This window comes from Helobdella robusta, assembly GCF_000326865.2.
Source record: "Helobdella robusta unplaced genomic scaffold HELROscaffold_86, whole genome shotgun sequence".
NCBI lineage: Eukaryota > Metazoa > Annelida > Clitellata > Rhynchobdellida > Glossiphoniidae > Helobdella > Helobdella robusta.
The window spans coordinates 468,556-488,660 of NW_008705495.1; the positions used below are offsets into that span (position 1 = coordinate 468,556).

General features: G+C 34.0%; 4 protein-coding genes across 4 annotated transcripts in view; 1 reads left to right on the forward strand and 3 right to left on the reverse strand.

Moving 5' to 3' along the window:
* Positions 1-7,597: 7,597 nt before the first annotated feature.
* On the reverse strand, positions 7,598-8,313 carry HELRODRAFT_182455 (hypothetical protein; the record flags this gene model as incomplete). The annotated part of the gene is made up of 2 exons (XM_009032714.1): positions 7,598-7,872; positions 7,929-8,313. The coding sequence occupies 2 exons, from the start codon at positions 8,311-8,313 to the stop codon at positions 7,598-7,600; spliced, it is 660 nt and encodes a 219-aa protein (XP_009030962.1).
* A 314-nt stretch (positions 8,314-8,627) lies between these two features.
* On the reverse strand, positions 8,628-12,038 carry HELRODRAFT_182456 (hypothetical protein; the record flags this gene model as incomplete). The annotated part of the gene is made up of 8 exons (XM_009032715.1): positions 8,628-8,970; positions 9,264-9,307; positions 9,448-9,514; positions 10,072-10,250; positions 11,065-11,131; positions 11,538-11,684; positions 11,782-11,880; positions 11,935-12,038. 8 exons carry the CDS (start codon positions 12,036-12,038, stop codon positions 8,628-8,630), a joined length of 1,050 nt encoding a protein of 349 aa, XP_009030963.1.
* A 629-nt stretch (positions 12,039-12,667) lies between these two features.
* On the reverse strand, positions 12,668-13,876 carry HELRODRAFT_182457 (hypothetical protein; the record flags this gene model as incomplete). Its single annotated transcript, XM_009032716.1, has 3 exons — positions 12,668-12,996; positions 13,118-13,679; positions 13,757-13,876. The coding sequence occupies 3 exons, from the start codon at positions 13,874-13,876 to the stop codon at positions 12,668-12,670; spliced, it is 1,011 nt and encodes a 336-aa protein (XP_009030964.1).
* A 1,099-nt stretch (positions 13,877-14,975) lies between these two features.
* Positions 14,976-20,105, forward strand: part of HELRODRAFT_194608 (hypothetical protein) — a gene marked incomplete at both ends in the record, with an annotated part of 8,321 nt that continues 3,191 nt past the window's right edge. Inside the window, 12 exons of the mRNA XM_009032717.1 lie at positions 14,976-14,997; positions 15,508-15,581; positions 15,869-15,988; positions 16,388-16,483; positions 16,692-16,842; positions 16,923-17,010; positions 17,976-18,123; positions 18,449-18,570; positions 18,942-19,053; positions 19,264-19,345; positions 19,508-19,568; positions 19,737-19,803. Coding sequence (XP_009030965.1) covers positions 14,976-14,997; positions 15,508-15,581; positions 15,869-15,988; positions 16,388-16,483; positions 16,692-16,842; positions 16,923-17,010; positions 17,976-18,123; positions 18,449-18,570; positions 18,942-19,053; positions 19,264-19,345; positions 19,508-19,568; positions 19,737-19,803 — 1,143 coding nt within the window. The remainder of the gene's footprint in view (positions 14,998-15,507; positions 15,582-15,868; positions 15,989-16,387; positions 16,484-16,691; positions 16,843-16,922; positions 17,011-17,975; positions 18,124-18,448; positions 18,571-18,941; positions 19,054-19,263; positions 19,346-19,507; positions 19,569-19,736; positions 19,804-20,105) is intronic.

Genomic DNA, 20,105 nt, shown 5'->3' on the forward strand with positions numbered 1-20,105 from the left:
TTTTTTAAATAAATAAATTATCTATTGAAATCAATTACTTCGCATAAGATATCGAAGATGATTCCAGCTAGGTAGAAGTGTACGTACATATCAGCCTTCGAATCATTTGGATTCAACAGCAGAGTTAATGCGGACAACATGAAGATGAAATGAGCGACCTGGAGGAAAAATTAAAAAAATAAAATCTATTCAATTGTAATAAAAATGGCCAAAAATATGTTTAATATATTTTTAAATATTTATCAAAATATTTATTTTCTTCTGAGTTCTTAAAAATCCTAAATTTATTTTCTAATACCGCCGAGAAAATTTTTTACATTTACCAACAGAACCAAAAAAAATCTACTTACCATGTGGAGGAAAAATTTAATTGAAGGGTTCTTGAAGTAACTACTAGTGTTGCTAGTGCGGTCACTTCGGCGGCGTTCATTTCTCGGAATGGTTACGGTCTGCTGAGAATTTTTTTCAAGTTTTGATTTTATATTTAATTGTTTAAGTTGAAAGGTTAATGGATTTCTGTCGTCATAATTACTTCTACCACTACTACTTCCACTACCATTACTACTACTAGAAGTCTAATACGGCTACTGTTACTACTACTGCTGCAACTGCTAGCATAGCTACTGCTAAGGCTCCTTCAACTACTCTTGTTGCTAATAATAATAATAAATTATAATAAACAATAATAAATTGTAAATAAAACAGCAAAAAACAAAATAGAAACAACAATAAATCATCATAGAAACAAGTTTTGTAATCGTAGATATAAATTAATAAAAGTTGCAAACAAAGAAGACCTCTTCCATTATGTTCTATGATTGTGTTACACTATCTCCAGCAATCTTCTAAACTCTTCTTGTATTCATATCGTAAGACGTTACCTTGAATCGAAAGGAAAAGACTGATTCGCAAAGTTAACCTAATAAAATATAATAAAAATCTGTGGGACAAAGAAGTTTTTATGTAAACATACATTTGTTTATACAGCAACCTTGTAGCTGTCCAGTTTGTACTAAGTACTCCTACAAGCAATAACTAACCAATCGTAAGTCGTACTAAAAATAACTGACCAATCGTACGTCGTACTAAAAATAACTGACCAATTGTACTTCGTACGATTAACTAACTAATAACTAACCCAAGTCACTAGTGTATTTGCTTTGTCCAGTCTGCTCATGAATTCATTCAACAATAACTTCATTTTTATTCATGTTTCTCTTCTTTATTACAGTCTCGATTTCTTGCCTAAAATTGAAATGTATAATTTTATAGGAACGTCAAGTTTCTTGTTAATGTTGGGTAGGATGGAAATGGTTGCATGTGGCAAGATGAAGTTTTTTCAAAATTTAAGAACAATGCGACAAGAAGTGTGCTAAATTAACGACAAATTTCCACACACAACAACAAACACACACGTAAACACATACGTACACACACATGAACGCTGCTCACGTGCTGTAGATAAAACAAAGGTTCAAACAGCTCTAATGTCCAAAAAAATCAACGCAGGCACACACATCACACACACACCACACACACATCACACACACACATACAATTATTTATCATATTTATTGACGATTTTGCTGGTTCTGGGAATTTTTTTAACAAAAATTAGGCAAAAAAAATGTCTTATTTATGACTGAATTCAAAATTTTGTTAAAAACAAAAATTTAAAGTAGAAATTTAATTAAAATTTACGAACAAATTTAAAATGGCCTTTTATAAGGTTTTAGGTCAGTTCCTTTGTTTGAAATGGCAGAGCCCTGATGTGCGTTTGTTGTTCTACATCCCTATGACAGAGTTCAGTCATTCAATGGTTTTAAAATGTTGCATTCTTTCAATGTTTCATGTTTATATGGATTAAAATTAAGAGTCAGTAACATTTCATTCATCAAAGTCATCATTAAGACTACCCAGTCTGAAGTTGCTTGTGGGGCTAAGTCAAAGTTGATGCACTCTAAAGGTCAACAGAAAATTTGAAACTTTGTTGCGAGGAAGCTTTTGTAAAGTAAGAGTCATTTAAAAAAAACTGGATAAACCGGACAGAAGATGATTATCTTATAAAATTTTAAATTTGAATATAACTGCGTGTAATTGATATGTTGTTGTGAAATTTTTAATTATTAAGGCGGAATAAAAAGTTAATTTTTATGGGTTGAAAATAAATACTAAAAAATTTAATTTGTAAAAAATTTAAACTGAAACAAAAACCTAAATCATTTGCCCATTCATTCACGCACTAATTAATTCATTCACACACTTATTTACTTGCTCACTCACTCACTCGTGGACAATAAAAACAAATCCTCACTGATTGACGGACACTAACTAATAAATCAACCCCGCCATAAATTACGAAACCAGGTGAGAACCAAAAGCTAAAAATAGCACACGGTGGCTAAATTGTACAGGCAACGCACTAGTGAACTTCACCAAACAAAGGCTACCATTTTCCATTGTTAAATTTCAAAAACGCATACTCATCATGACTTGCACAAATTTTTGTACGAGATGAAATGGAACACACTCAACCAAAGAGCACGTTATGACTAAGAAAAATGCTTTCCTTTGTAGAAATCAAACTTTTTCCCATTTGAATGGCTCGGCTTCTGGCGGGGGAATATTGTGAAAATGAAATATCTCGAGCAATAGCAGTAACAGGAACCAACTTATTATTACCAAGTAGATTTTTATTCCCAGATTCAAACGAAGATATAACATCTAGTCAAATCAAACAACTACCAAAAGAAATGTTTAAACTTAATGACTACCTAACAACTAACAATCAACATCACTCTACCCCAAAAGCTTTCGTACCAAATGACCTTTCAAACAGTAGTCACGTATGGTTAAGAGTAGATCGAGTACGTCGTCCACTGGAAGCACCATATACAGGCCCTTTCAAAGTGATTGAACGTAACGAAAAATACTTTAAAATTGAATTGTTACCAGGAAATTTTCAAAATGTGTCAATTGATCGATTAAAGCCAGCTTGTTTATCATTACCTCTAACAGCCAAAATCAGAATAAACAACGAGAATAGTTCGATAACGAACAACAAACTTTCTACAACAGATTCAACAAAACCAGCAACATCAGACAAAAAATCTACTGAAACACCAGAAACAGCAACAACAACAACATCAGGCGCAACAACAACACAAGAAACAAGACCGACGTCAATCAAATCCGAATCAACAACCCAACACTCCATAAAAGGGAGGCGAATAACATTCAACAAACAAAATGAATATTTTTATTTTTAAACGGCTCCGCCTTTTGTTGGGGAGTATTGTAGGAATCAAACATTCATTTATTAACTATCTTATGTATTAATTATTATTAAAGATTATTGCAATTTTCAATGTTACCTAATCTATGTTAATTTTTATGTCTTTGCTTCTCTCTCGACTTCTTCTCCATTTTTTTTCCTGATAGCTTGTAAACGAAACGGTTCGAGATTCACGTGGGAATAAAGATAATATTTTATTACGCCTGAATTGTGTTTGTTTTATTTATTTTAACTCACAACAAAGTGTCTTGTTAGTGGCAGAAGTTCGTACTAACAACCTTCTTGCATTCATACAATGCCATAGTTGAGTAGTTGTATCTTTTAAGATTTTCATTTTTTTTTTTTATTGAATAACAATGAGGTTTGATCATAAGCTTTTGTTTTCACTCACACACTCACTTACTCACTCACTCACGAATTGAAAAATAAAATAACTATACTAATACATAATGATAACTAGTTCACGCAGAACAATACAAACTTATTTTAGCTTTAGTGACAAAAGCCAAATAGTTATCACTATGTACTACTAATAAATTGATTTTTCGTGGTAGTTTGTTTCTTGATTCATTTAGAACTTATTTTCCAGAACAAAAAATGTATAATTTGGTAATGGATATTCCGACATTCATGATATAATATTTAGTATTTGAATCGACCGTGTGGTCTCATTATGCATTACTATAATTTGAATTTGTTGGAATGTTGGAATATAGTGAATTAAGCTGGTGGTGAGCTACTAGACTAATGTAGTACCAGGGATATATTTAATATGTGTTGTACTCAATTTTCTGAGCTTAAAAATGTGTAATTTGTAAAAATTGGTACTAGAAATCCGGTCGTTTTTATTATATAGTACCATGAATTGAGTGAATGGTTAAGTAATACTATAGTTCGATTTTTTGGTATGTGACGCTGATATAGTTAATTAAGCTGGTAGTTAACCTAGGCATTGTCATAGAAATATCAAAATTTATTATGCGTAGTATCTATGGATATATGTCAGGGTTTTAGCTGCGACCGAAAAAATTAACATGCAAGGGTTATGAATACATTATGATAGCAGTGATAGACGAATGGCAATGAAGCACGTAAAAATAGAAACCAATCCCCAGTGTGTACAGAATTGTTTAAATAAACAGACCAGGGAAATTTGAAAGGAGAACAAGCGATAAATTTGTTGGTGGAAGCTTGTAGGTCGTAATTAGCGGTAGTTCAAACTCTCGAAGTTACGTCGGTGGTTGGTGCAGTTGGTAAAAGCGGTTACGTTGGTGGTTAATAAATTCCACAGTAGTCAGGGCAAACCCCGATAACGAAACGACACGTCAATTCAGCAAACGTGATTTGACAGCACGTTCAACAACCTACCCGTTACTTCAGCAGACGTGAAGCGACATTACGTTCAACAACCTACCCGTTACTTCAGCAGACGTGAAGCGACATTACGTTCAACAAACGACACGGCATTTCCGCAGCGGTGAAGTGACAACACGTCGGCAGTCAACGAAGTCTCCGCCAGAAGTTCCACGGACAACGTGACAGCCGGTGTCCACATTCACAGTCATTGCTACATTTGACATAAGCTTATAATTTTTATTGCTGGGAACTGTCGGTGAACCCTTATAGATATATATCTATGATAGTATCTTTAGTCGCGACCAAAAATTGATGTGATGAACCTAAAATAGGTCACCAGTCTAAATTTTTTCTACACTAGTATAAATTTGCTAAGCTACCGCTCGTCATTTTTTTGTGTTATGCTGAAGGTGGTGTCGTTTTATGCCCAAATTTCTCCATAAATATATTTTGACATGTCTCTATTCCAACGAGTCAACACATTTAAGAGTTTTGGGGAGTTAGTTTTATTGTTGAGACTATTCTTTTCCAAAAATTATGCTATAATTTTGTGCGTTTAAAATTTATATATTTAAACTTTAAAATTTAAATAACCTCATTCATTCCATGCACTCCTTCCATCTGCTTGTAAATATCTACACTCAGGTCTAACATTTTTTGATAGGTAATTGTTGTTAATGTAATCATATTGTACACTTTTTAAATATATACATAAACATAAAAATGTACAACCTTATGTTTATAGCATGTGTTATCGGATAATTACATAACTAAACGTTAATGTCGATAAAAAAAAAACGAAACATTAAAAACGAATGTAAGCTTTGAAAAAATAATATCAGTAGTTGAATGTTATTATTGTAATATGTTACGATAATTATACTCTCTACTTAGTTGAATTTTGATTATTGTTAACTTATCAATTTAATACTCCATATATATATATATATATATATATATATATATATATATATATATATATATACTCCAAATTAATTAAATAAATGTATATTCGGTATGTTATTTAATTTTTTGATTGCGTGAATGTCTGGTCCTTTGTATGTATATTTGTGTGCGTGTCTGTGTGTGTGTGCGTGCGTGTGTGTAACTAATTAAAAATTGTGTTTAGTACAAAGAATTTAGTGAAAGCCCTTGGAAGTTCTAACTTCCAGGTGAATGTTACAAATGTAAATATCGTATATACGGTATTTCTTACGAATACACACAGTTAATCATTTCTACTTTTCCGTCAAAAACTTGTGTGTATTTGTCGTCGATACCCCTGAAGCAAATGTTCAAGGAAAATGACCTTTAACCTTTAATTTCCAAGTATTCGTAAAGCCTCCGTCGTCTACACCAACGACAATCTCTCCTCCCTTTCAACAATACCCAGTTAACTGGGGGAGTTGTTTCGCAACAAGACTTGCATCAGCGATAGTCTGATCTAGTCAAGACACAGTTGCTTATTTTTTTTTGTTTTAGACTCTGATGTCTTCAATTGATATTAAGGAAATTTTCTTACTTAAATGAGACATATTTGGTCTCAGTTGCTCTAGTTGCTGATGAGGCAATGAGATTTTTCAGGTGTCGGAGATTGGCATGTGTGTAAATTATTATACTGGACCATTCAGAGAACAAACATTGTTCTCGTTTTCTTCATTTTATTTGGTTTTTTTTTTATTGCCTCCACTGAGGATGTTTTTTTTTAAGATGATAGAAAAAAAAATGACGTTGATTCATACAAAGAATAAATATTGAATCAATCTAACGAAACATCTGAAAATCGGTCCAGATTGCCAAAATATGAAAAAACATATGGTAACGTGTGTATAAACAGTATCCACTCTAAATAGTATCCCTCTAATCCACTTCTGATCAATCCGAAGAAGTTTTGATAGTTTTTCTCCGCACTTATGATATCCAGATTATTAGACCATTTTTTGTATCATATATTGATTTATATATATACATATATCACATATATATATATATATATATTTATTTCAAATATTTAGTCTAGTGGGTGTGATAGATACGCTTGCAAACAATGACTCTACACCACGTTAACGCTTTTCATGTTTGTCTGGACTTAATCTCAAAATTTTGATGAAGTTGTGCGTGGAAGTTAGACAATTTTTTTGTAATAATTGGAGTCATTATTTTGTCGAAAGTGTTTTGCTGTATCATGAGTAGATGATATCTGGCTTGTGATTGGTCGGAGTATGTCGTTCGCCTTCGGACCTTTGACTTTTCCCTCTATATGCAACCAGGGTTTGTAATGACGTTCCTTTAGCTTTTTCTCACGTGAATAATATTTCATGGTTGACACTCATTTTGTCTATTTTTAATAAATGTCAGAATTTTTAGTGTCAATTTTTAATATATATATATATATGTATATATATGTTGTATGTATATATATATATATATGTCATCTATACACAAATATATATACTTCTATCACATATAGAATTCAAACTAAGGCCTTATCTACATGATGAATTCGGATAACAAGTTTCATTACATTTTCGTGATGAACTTGGATAATTCTATTTTCAACCAATTGAACAATTTTTAAAAAAACTCTAGTAAGGAAAATTGAAAAGAAACCTTAAATTGAATTATGCCAATAAATCGGTAGAATGATTGAATGGATTGGTTGGTCACATTAATGCGGAGACAATTATAAGCGTTATCAAATAATTTTATGATCAACTTTGTTAAAATACAACAAATTTTTAATTAGGTTGTTTTGCACTTCGTAGGTTTCGTATATACAGGAAATAACGACTTCATATTTATAATCTAAATAATATTTTCTGAAGAAACGTTGGCTGAACAAATATTAAGTTTAAATTTATTTTTATTATGTTGCACATTATAATATCCGCACAAAAAAAAATTAACCAGAAAATTATAAAAGTTGTTTTGAAAATTAAAAAAAAACTACAATTTTATTATAACTAAGCCGCCCTCGTCTACCACATCGTCACAAAAATAACATTCATTCATATTTGGTGCTATATTTAACGTTACCAAAAAAATTATTCTATCTTCTTCAAAACTTTGCAAACATTTTTCTGCATCTTTTTTGAACTTGAATTTAACAAAATTTAGCAGATTGAATTTAGCAGATCCTTGAGAATGTTGTGTTTTCAAATTGACAACTATTCTACAATAGCTCAGAGGACCGTATTTCTCGAAGAACTCTTCTAAATCATCTTCAACGGAGTTATTTGAAAGATTTCTTAAAAATAAAGTTTTGCCATCTTCCTACCTGGTTGTGATGCCTGGTTATTTGAATCTTCCTCGCTTGAATTTGCTGAATGGTCGCATGTGTTATTTAAGTTGATCGCACTTGGTTGTAGTGGCTTATAAGTGAGCACAATGTCTGTTAATTGTTGTAACCGGTCAATAGACTTGCTTACACTTGGCTTGTTCGCACTCGATTGAAATGGTTCTTTTTGGATATTGTGTTCATCTCTGGTTTGTTCATGTTTGATACTGTATACATCGTAATTAAAAACATATTCATTCAACGATTCTGTCAAGTCATGACTGTTCTTTGCTGATTTGTTTTTCTTTGATGTGTTCTTTTTTAGTGCTGTGATCAGCCACGATGATTTCATTGCCGGTGTGATCATCACTGATGTTGTGCTCATTGTTGAGGTTATTTGTATGAATATAATTTAAAACGTATTCATTTTAATTTTCTTTTGACTCTTGATTTGATTTGATTTACTTTCATATTCAGAGTATTCCTCATTTTTTTAATTATTATAATTTTTGGAGTGTGAATTATCATCACAAGATTTGATGTTGTTACATTTCTCACTACTTTTTTCATTTAGTTTATCATAATCATCATCTTCATTGTCATCATCATCATCATCATCATCGCTATTTTTTCCTGGTTTGTGTCTTATTTTTGCTCTCCAATGAGTTGGTAATGTTTTTGTAAGGGATTTGCATTCTGTTACCCAACATTTGATTTTATGTCCTTTAATTTGGCTTGAGAATTAAGTAATCTCCTTTGCTTAGTTTCTAACGCAGATTTATGTTCAAGTAAAAACTCAACAATTAAACGCTGGTTGTCTCCAAAAATTTCAGGGTTGCTGTTTGTAGCTTTAGCAGCAAGTGAGTTTTCGTGTTTTGTAAATTCTATAAAGCGAAACCCTTTTGATTTAAATACCCCTTTAATATTAGGTCGAGTGAGATCTCTCATGATTCGACATTCAATTATTTTTGCTGTTGGATCTTTGGCCGCATTCAAAAATATTCTTTTGAGTTGTTTTTCATCAACATTAGTTGGAATGTTTCTGACACAGAGTCGAGTTGGTGAAACAAAAATGTTTGGGTTTTTTAATTTCTCTCTTGTGATGGCTTTCAACAATTAAACGCCGGTTTACTCGCCAAGTTCTGTTCATCCGCAAAGTTTAGGTTTTCATCATTTATGTGTTCATAATTTATGTGTTCATAATTTATGTGTTCATCGTTGAATTTGGTATCGTCCAGTGCAGATTCATGGTGCGTAATATCATTCATAATCTGCTTGTTTTGTTCATCATCGATTTGTTCATAATTGGTCTGTTCAACGATGATGTGGCTTCACCTGTGACTGCTCGCTTCAATTTTCTTACAAAAATTTTGTATCGTCTGAATTTTTGTATTATCGGTTCGTGCATTACGAATGTCTTTGGTTAGGTAGTAGGTCGTTGGGTTAGTTCTGTTTCTCAGCCTCTGCTCCCTGTGCACGTCCATCTTGTCGACTGCTCGCTTCAATATTCTTGGCTAACATGTTCAAAACTTTCATTAACCTCAGGTAGTAATTCAAATTCGTTCATATTTTCAGGTCCATAGTATCTGCAGAGCATTTTCAAATTCATTTCGGTTCTCTCAATGCAGATTTATGTTCAAGTAAAAACTCAACAGTTAAACGCCGATTGTCTCCAAAAATTTCAGGGTTGCTGTTTGTAGCTTTAGCAGCAAGTGAGTTTTCGTGTTTTGTAAATTCTATAAAGCGAAACCCTTTTGATTTAAATACCCCTTTAATATTAGGGGGCGTCATCGTTTCTTCATACAGTGAATCATTGCCAGAATAATTTTCCATTTGACTAATTAAGGGTTTAAACAGGGCATCTCCCGTCCCGTTTTATAAGAATACTGACGAAAATGTTAAATATGGCTTTCAACTTGCGAGATAATTTGAAAATTAAATGGAAATGAAATAATTAAATGAAAAGTTTAGGTTTTCATCATTTATGTGTTCATAATTTATGTGTTCATAATTTATGTGTTCATCGTTGAATTTGGTATCGTCCAGTGCAGATTCATGGTGCATAATATCATTCATAATCTGCTTGTTTTGTTCATCATCGATTTGTTCATAATTGGTCTGTTCAACGCTGATGTGGCTTCACCTGTGACTGCTCGCTTCAATTTTCTTACAAAAATTTTGTATCGTCTGAATTTTTGTATTATCGGTTCGTGCATTACGAATGTCTTTGGTTAGGTAGTAGGTCGTTGGGTTAGTTCTGTTTCTCAGCCTCTGCTCCCTGTGCACGTCCATCTTGTCGACTGCTCGCTTCAATATTCTTGGCTAACATGTTCAAAACTTTCATTAACCTCAGGTAGTAATTCAAATTCGTTCATATTTTCAGGTCCATAGTATCTGCAGAGCATTTTCAAATTCATTTCGGTTCTCTCAATGCAGATTTATGTTCAAGTAAAAACTCAACAGTTAAACGCCGGTTGTCTCCAAAAATTTCAGGGTTGCTGTTTGTAGCTTTAGCAGCAAGTGAGTTTTCGTGTTTTGTAAATTCTATAAAGCGAAACCCTTTTGATTTAAATACCCCTTTAATATTAGGGGGCGTCATCGTTTCTTCATACAGTGAATCATTGCCAGAATAATTTTCCATTTGACTAATTAAGGGTTTAAACAGGGCATCTCCCGTCCCGTTTTATAAGAATACTGACGAAAATGTTAAATATGGCCTTTCAACTTGCGAGATAATTTGAAAATTAAATGGAAATGAAATAATTAAATGAAAAGTTTAGGTTTTCATCATTTATGTGTTCATAATTTATGTGTTCATAATTTATGTGTTCATCGTTGAATTTGGTATCGTCCAGTGCAGATTCATGGTGCGTAATATCATTCATAATCTGCTTGTTTTGTTCATCATCGATTTGTTCATAATTGGTCTGTTCAACGATGATGTGGCTTCACCTGTGACTGCTCGCTTCAATTTTCTTACAAAAATTTTGTATCGTCTGAATTTTTGTATTATCGGTTCGTGCATTACGAATGTCTTTGGTTAGGTAGTAGGTCGTTGGGTTAGTTCTGTTTCTCAGCCTCTGCTCCCTGTGCACGTCCATCTTGTCGACTGCTCGCTTCAATATTCTTGGCTAACATGTTCAAAACTTTCATTAACCTCAGGTAGTAATTCAAATTCGTTCATATTTTCAGGTCCATAGTATCTGCAGAGCATTTTCAAATTTAAATGGAAATGAAATAATTAAATGAAAAGTTTAGGTTTTCATCATTTATGTGTTCATAATTTATGTGTTCATAATTTATGTGTTCATCGTTGAATTTGGTATCGTCCAGTGCAGATTCATGGTGCGTAATATCATTCATAATCTGCTTGTTTTGTTCATCATCGATTTGTTCATAATTGGTCTGTTCAACGCTGATGTGGCTTCACCTGTGACTGCTCGCTTCAATTTTCTTACAAAAATTTTGTATCGTCTGAATTTTTGTATTATCGGTTCGTGCATTACGAATGTCTTTGGTTAGGTAGTAGGTCGTTGGGTTAGTTCTGTTTCTCAGCCTCTGCTCCCTGTGCACGTCCATCTTGTCGACTGCTCGCTTCAATTTTCTTACAAAAATTTTGTATTGTCTAAATTTTTTGTATTATCGGTTCGTGCATTACGAATGTCTTTGGTTAGGTAGTAGGTCGTTGGGTTAGTTCTGTTTCTCAGCCTCTGCTCCCTGTGCACGTCCATCTTGTCGACTGCTCGCTTCAATTTTCTTACAAAAATTTTGTATTGTCTAAATTTTTTGTATTATCGGTTCGTGCATTACGAATGTCTTTGATTAGGTTGTGGGTCGTTGGGTAAGTTGGTACCTTTCTTTTACAATATGGTCACATGTTAGTTCTGGTTTCCTGTTTCTCAGCCTCTGCTCCCTGTGCACGTCCTTCTTGTCAACTGCTCGCTTCAATTTTCTTACAAAAATTTTGTATTGTCTGAATTTTTTGTATTATCGGTTCATGCATTACGAATCTCTTTGGTTAGGTGGAACATCATCTTCTGGAACATTCCGGAAACGTTTATCATTTGTACCTTCTATATCAGCTTCACGTATCAATATTATCTCTTCCATCTCGCTTGGGTGTTTTATTTCTTCGTGTTTCCGTTATCCGTCTACAAGTTTATGAGCTTTTGTACCAAGGATATGAAAATGGAGTCTCCCCTGAAAAATTTTTTTATAAATGTTGAAAAATGTTGCATGCAAATAACAGAAACATTTCAATCAAACTTCAAATTTGTGCTGGTTAACTCATCTTTATGTTTGCATTAACGTCATTAAGACTTATTGAAATTAAACAATGAACTATTTATCAAATTTTTAAATAAATAAATTATCTATTGAAATCAAATACTTCGCATAAGATATCGAACATGATTCCAGCTAGGTAGAAGTGTACGTACATATCAGCCTTTGAATTGAATCATTCGGATTCAACAGCAGATGAAATGAGCGACCTGGAGGAAAAATTAAAAAAATGAAATCTATTCATGGGTTTTAGTGTAATAAAAATGGCCAAAAACACAAAATTTTTTAAATACCTATTAGAAGTTTCATCCCGAGTTCTTAAAAATCCTAAATTTATTCTCCAACAACGCCGAGAACCACAACGTTTGTTTACATTCACTAATAGAGAGTAAAATAAGCTCCTACTGAAATTCGAAAAGTGCACTGAGATTAAAATAGATCCATCCATCTCCGATCTACACCTTCCGTCTCTTATGTAGACTATGCTTCGAAGTTCCTCTAACTTTTTTCAGCGTTTTCTTCGACGTCTTCATACCGCCGGCAGCCCGATGGTAATCATTATCAACACCACCTCGGCCGCCATTTTTATTTTTACCTTTATTGAATTTCTTTCCTCTCTCCCCATTGGATGCTTCATCGTCTTCATCTCTTGCCATCCTCTTGGCGGCTTTTTTAGCTTCTTTGGCAGAAATTTCTAAATTGGCGGCTCTATTTTTATCAACCAATGGCTTGGCAGCCGACAATTTGAAATTCGACAACTTTGCAAATGATTCCCATTTTGTCTCTTTTTGAGCAGTAGGTAGCCGTTTTTCTCGTGGCAGAATTGTAACTTGGGCAGGCAACTTTGCTACTATAACTTCATCGACTCTCTCCTTGTTAATTTTTGAAGTTGCTTCGTTTTTTACCGGAAGATTTATTTGTATCATTTTTGATCTTTGGATCAAATTTTCCCATGGAGGCAGTGCTCTTTCTGGCTGCAGTCATCTGGACTGTCAGATCGTTTCTGTCGTTTGGCATTTTCGTTGGCATCAGGCCTATGGCTTTTATTTTTCCTTTGGAATTCCTGGCTATGTTTGTCAGCCTATGAAGTTCATTTTTGGCCACCCTCTCCTTCTTGGCCTTGACCCTTTTGGCAAATTGGTCTTCAAATGGATCAACTTGATCTGGAACCTCAATAGCCCAATCCTTCGTTTCATCTTGGCTTTTATAACCCCATCTAGGAATCCATTTTTTCAACTCCTCATCCCAAACCATCCGACCCCTCTTCCTCTTGTTAATTCCTTTCAACTTTGCAAATGATTCCCATTTTGTCTCTTTTTTAACTGTAGGTAGCCGTTTTTCTCGTGGCAGAATTGTAACTGGGGCAGGCAACTTTGCTACTATAACTTCATCGACTCTCTCCGTTGGTAACTCCCAGAGTTTATTAACAAGCAGTTGTACATTATCTCTTGTTAAGGCTTTTAAATACTGATCTCGTTTTGAATTTGTTTTCAACAAGCAATCGTCCAGTGAATTCTGTTGTGAAGCAACAACATCCTCCCCACGTCATTTTCGACATCGATCAGTTTGTCAACCCTGATGAGACTTCTCTTCAACTCGTCTTCATTGTCAATCTGTCTCACAATTTCTTCAACGTCCATCGCCGAGTCAACAACTTTCTGCATATTAGTGGGAGGCGCTTTTTTATTAGAGATAGTGATGTAAACAATCATAAATGTAAACAAATTTTAACATTGTAGTTCGGAATGTAAACTTTTGCCATAATAAATAATAAAAATAATAAATAGTAATAATAAATTATATAAAAACAGCAAAAAAACAAAATAAAAACAAAACAATAAATCATCATAGGAACAAGTTTTGTAATCGTAGATATAAATTAATACAAATTGCAAACAAAGAAGACCTCTTCCATTATGATTATGTTCTATGATTGTGTTTTACTATCTTCGCCAATCTTCTAAACTCTTCTTGTATTAACCTCGTAAGACGTTGCCTAGAATCGAAATGAAAAGACTGATTCGCAAAGTTAACCCTATATATATAGATACTAAAAATCTGTAGGACAAAGAAGCTTCCATGTAAACATACATTTGTTTATACAGCAACCTTGTAGCTGTCCAGTTTGCACTAAGTACTCGTACAAGCAATAACTAACCAATCGTAAGTCGTACTAAAAATAACCGACCAATCGTACGTCGTACTAAAAATAACTAACACATGCCACAAGTGTATTTGCTTTGTCCAGCCTGCTAATGAATTCATTCAACAGTAACTTCATTTTTATTCATGTTTATGTATTTCTATAGGAATTATACATTTCAATGTATTTCTATAGGAACATCAAGTTTCTTAATGTAGGGTAGGATGGAAATGGTTGTAGGTGGCAAGATGAGGTTTTTTTTTAAATTTAAGAACAATGCAACAAGAAGTATGCTAAATTAACGACAAACTTACACACACAGCCACGCGCACACACACACACAAATAGACACACACGCGCACATACATACACTCACATGAATGCAGCCCACGTGTTGCAGATAAAACAAAGGTTCAAACAAATCAACGCAGGCACACACACGCACACACACACACACAATTATTTATCATATTTATTGACAATATTGCCGGTTCAGGGAATTTTTTAACAAAAATTAAGCTGAAAAATGTCTTATTTATGACTGAAATGAATTCTAAATTTTGTTAAAAACAAAAATTCAAAGTAAAAATTTAAAATACAAATTTCCGAACAAATTTGAAATGGCCTATTTTAACGTTTTAGGTCAGTTTCTTTGTCTGAAATGATGAAAATACATCCGTATGACAGAGTTTTATGTTTATATGGATTGAAATTAAGAGTCAGTAACATTCAAGGTCATCATTAAAACTTGATATATATCCATGATGGTATCTTGAGTCGCGACCGAAAATTGATGTGATGAACCTTAAATAGGTCACCAGTCTAAATTTTCTCTACACTAGTGTAAATTTGCTAACCTACCGCTCGTCATTTTTTTGTGTTATGCTGAAGGTGGTGTCGTTTTATGTCCAAATTTCTCCATAAATATATTTTGACATGTCTCTATTCCGACGATTCAACACATTTAAGAGTTTTGGAGAGTTAGTTTTATTGTTGAGATTATTCTTTTCCAAAAATTATGCTATAATTTTGTGCGTTTGAATGTATGATGTGGATTATTTTGTTTATTAATTTTAATTTGTTATTGCTATTATTTATTTTAAATTTGAACTATTTAACTTAAATTTTTATTTAATATTAATAATCCTGAAGACTTGCCTCATCATCAAATAGACCTCATTCATTCCATGCACTCCTTCCATCTGCTTGTAAATATCTTCACTCAGGTCAGCATTTTTTCATAGGTATTTCTTGTTAATGTAGACATTTTGTACACTTTTTACATTTTTATTACATTTTTCATAATTATTTTAATAACAGTATGAATAATATATTAATATATTAATAATTTTCTTTAATTAATACAGCAGCTAAAGAGCACACATTGCTGTCATCGTTATTTCAACCATCTGACTTTTCTTCATCTTCGTTTTCTACATCATCATCATCTTCTTCTTCTTTATCATCATCACCATCTTCATTACTTCCTCCACCAATCCGAACGATCGACAAGATCTTGATAGCCAATCGTAGCGAGATTGCATGTCGGGTTATGAGGACCGCCCACAAAATGGGCATCCAATCAGTGGCTGTGTACAGTGATGCTGATAGAAGTTCACTTTTTGTACAGGAAGTTCGTTTTGTTGATTGTAATTTAGTTTCACTTTTTGCATATAGGAGTTAGTCTCGGTGATAATTTGGTTTGTAGTTCGCTTTTTTAGAAAGGTCTAATTTTGATGGCAAAGATTGTAAATTTTGTATAAATTGTATTGCTCTGCTGTAATAGAGATGTGTGATTGTTTTCTCGGTTTACTTTTAAATTTGTTTAGAAACATCTACAAATATATTTTGGGAAGTCATCTATTATATAAACAAATTATAAGAGGTATTTTCTCAATTTTCTTTAATTAATGCAGAATGTCATCATCATCACTTCATCAACATTTTCATCACTACTTTTTCACCATTGTCTTTGCTCGGACCTATCATCATTACCACCATGACTAACACCACTAATCAACACCCCCACCAGGCAGATGAGGCGTATCACATTGGTGGGGCAGCGTCCCTCGACAGCTACCTGAAAATGGACAAGGTCATCCAAGTTGCCAAAAGGTCAGGGGCTCAGGTTTGTTGCTTTGATTGGTGATTTATTGATCTCTTTTCTGATTGGTTTATTAATTTGTGAACGATGGGTTAGTTGAATTACCAATATTAATGATCGGAATGCTGATTCGTTAATTGAATGATTAACCTGGTTGCTGATTGGTTAGTTGAAAGATTGATCTAGTCGCTGATTGGTTATTTGAATGATTGACATTGCTTCAACCAATCAGGCGATCCATCCAGGATATGGCTTCCTGTCGGAGAGCATGGAATTTGCGGAACTCTGCCAGAAAGAGGGCCTCATCTTTATTGGACCTCCCTCTTCTGCCATCAGAGATATGGGTATCAAGAGGTGGGTGGGTGGGTTGGTTTTGAAGAGAGGTCTGTACAGTGAATGAATGAATGACGAATTGATTGGTGAATTGTTAGTTGATGGATATTTTAATCGTTATTACAATTAGGGATGCACCGGATTCAGGTTTTTCAAATTCGACCGGGACCGGACTTGGCCGGATTTAAAATTCAAAAACCGGCCGGGGCCGGATTTAAGTTACCATTTTACATACGTTAGAAAAAATACTCACATTTACGGTTATCTACATGTTGAACATCAAAAAATAACACCAAGCAAATAGTTAATTAATTCAAATATATGAATAAGCTGTGTGATACGCCAAATTCTGTACACAAAGATCAGCTTATAATGTATGCATAATCCATGTTATAGCACAAAGAAAATTGTCCAGCTCAACTCACAGTTAGTGATGTTGTTATTATGTGTCATGTATGCCTAGCCTAACCTTTAACATGCCATGTTCTTAAATTATGCGCTTATGTATCTATATATATATATGTTGGTAATAGACTATAATTTTTACAATATTCTCTAAATTCTACCGAATGTTTGGCGTTAATATGTTTGTAGTTCGTTTTTTCTATTTTTCTCGAAAAATATAATTAAAAATGTAAAAATATATAATTAATATAATTAAAAATGTAAAAATATATATATATATTATGTAGCTATATATATATATATATATATTATGTAGCTATATGATCCTTCATATACAATTATATAGTATAAACACGTGCACAAGTTCTTTTACACAAATATCAGCTCATAATTTATGCATAATCCATGTTATAGCACAAAGAAAATTGTCCAGCTCATTTAACAATTTGTGATGTTGTTATTATGTGTCATGTTTGCTTAGCTTTTAACTTATTGACATAAAATTAATTGAATTCAATAAAAGTTTTTTTTCTATTTATAACATTTTTAAATGTCGACAGACGCTTAAATCCGGCCACCAAACCCGGCCGGATTTGAAAAAAAAGCCGGATTTTGGGCGGAGCCGGGGCCGGGGCCGAACTTCGGTGCATCCCTAATTACAATACATTTTTCTAATTTTCTAATGTTTTGGTTTAGTTAAATTTTTATTATTACGTAATTTTTATTATCATTTTAATTGCGTTTATCGTCGTCATCACCATCGTTATCGTCATCACAGCACGTCAAAGCACATCATGTCATCGGCTGGAGTGCCAATCATCGAAGGGTACCACGGTGACGACCAATCAGAGGAGAGATTGTTGAAGGAGGCGGAGCGAATCGGGTTCCCTGTCATGATCAAAGCTGTCAGAGGTGGCGGAGGAAAGGTGAGTTTTGATGATGATGGTTATGGTGGTGATAATGATGATGATTATGATGGTTATGATGGTGATGATGATGATGATAGAAGAAGGTGACGATTGTCTTAGCGTCTTTATTTCATTATTATCATCATCATCTTTTTTTTCATCATCATCTTCTTCATCATATTTTTATCACGGCACTTTGAATCACACACATTATCATCGTCATCACTTTTTTTCGTCGTCTTCGTCATCATCATCACTTCATCAACATTTTCATCACCACTTTTTCACCATCATCATCATCAACAACATCATCATCATCACTGGTGACCTTCACCTTCTTAAGGGCATGAGGATAGCCCTGAACGGTCAAGAGTTCTTGCCCCAACTTGAATCTGCCCGAAACGAGGCCTACAAAGCCTACAAAGACACCGTTGTTCTCATTGAAAAATATGTCCAGTGTCCGAGGTGATGATGATGATGACGATGATGAGGCTGCTGGTGGTGGTGGTGGTGGTTATCATGATGATGATGGTGGTGGTTATCATGATGATGATGGTGGTTTATTGGCTCACTCATTTATTTATTTATTCATTCATTCACTTATTTACATTTTTTCCTTTATTTACTTTCTTTTTAATTTTCTCACTGACTCACTCATTTAATCACTTATTTACGTTTTCTCACTCATTCCTTCACTCACTCCCTCATTTCTTCACTCACTCTTTCACTCACTCTTTCACTCTTTCACTCACTCACTCCTTCACTCACTCCTTCACTTCTTCACTCACTCTTTCACTCACTCACTCCTTCACTCTTTCACTCCTTCACTCACTCAGACACGTTGAGGTTCAGATCTTTGGCGACATGCACGACAACTACGTGTACCTGTTCGAGAGGGACTGCAGCGTCCAGAGGAGGCATCAGAAGGTCATCGAGGAAGCTCCTGCTGTCAGTTGATTGGCTGGCTGGTTGAGTGGGTGGCTGGCCGGTTAATTTGATTGGCTGGCTGGTTGAGTGGTCGGTTGGCCGGTTAATTTGATTGGTTTACTTGTTGAGGGCTGATTGATTAATTGGTCGGTTCGTTTGTTTGTTCATTCATCCATTAATTCATTTATTTTTTTATTCATTCATTCATTCATTCATTCACACAATCGACAGCCACACATATCAGAAGCGACCCGCAAGCGACTCGGTGAAGCTGCTTGCAGAGCTGCCAGGGCTGTTAAATACGTTGGAGCTGGTGAGATGATGATGGTGATGATGATGGCAAGGAGGACGATGTTGATGATGATGATGATTGTTGTGTTGATGGTGATGATGATTTTTGTGATGATGATGATTACGATTGCGATGATGATGAGGATGATGATTTCACTTTCTCCATCATGACCACCATCTCAAGGAACTGTGGAGTTCATTATGGATCGTGAAGAAAATTTTTATTTCATGGAGATGAACACGAGGTTCATCATTCATTCATTGATTCATTCATCATTCATTCATTCATTCATTCATTCATTCATTCGTTTATTCATTGATATCACCAATACCATCATCATCACCATCACCACCATCATCATCACCATTGTCATCATCATCATCAGCACTACCATCATCACCGTCACCATCAGATTACAAGTTGAACATCCGGTCACTGAGATGGTCACGGGGACTGATCTTGTCCAATGGCAGATTATGGTGAGGTGGTGGTGATGGTGGTGATAACAGCAACAACAACAACAGCAACAATAACAATAATAATAATTATTTTAATTATGGATAGATAGATGAATAAATGGATGAATGAACGAATATATGAATAGATAAATAGATAGACGGATGGATGGATGGATTGGATGGGTAGGATGAATAAAGAAATAGATAGATAGATACATGATGATGATCATTATAATAATTATTATAATTATTATTATGGTTATAATAATTACAACAGGTGGCATCAGGCCTACCTCTACCTCTGAAGCAAGAGGATTTGAAGC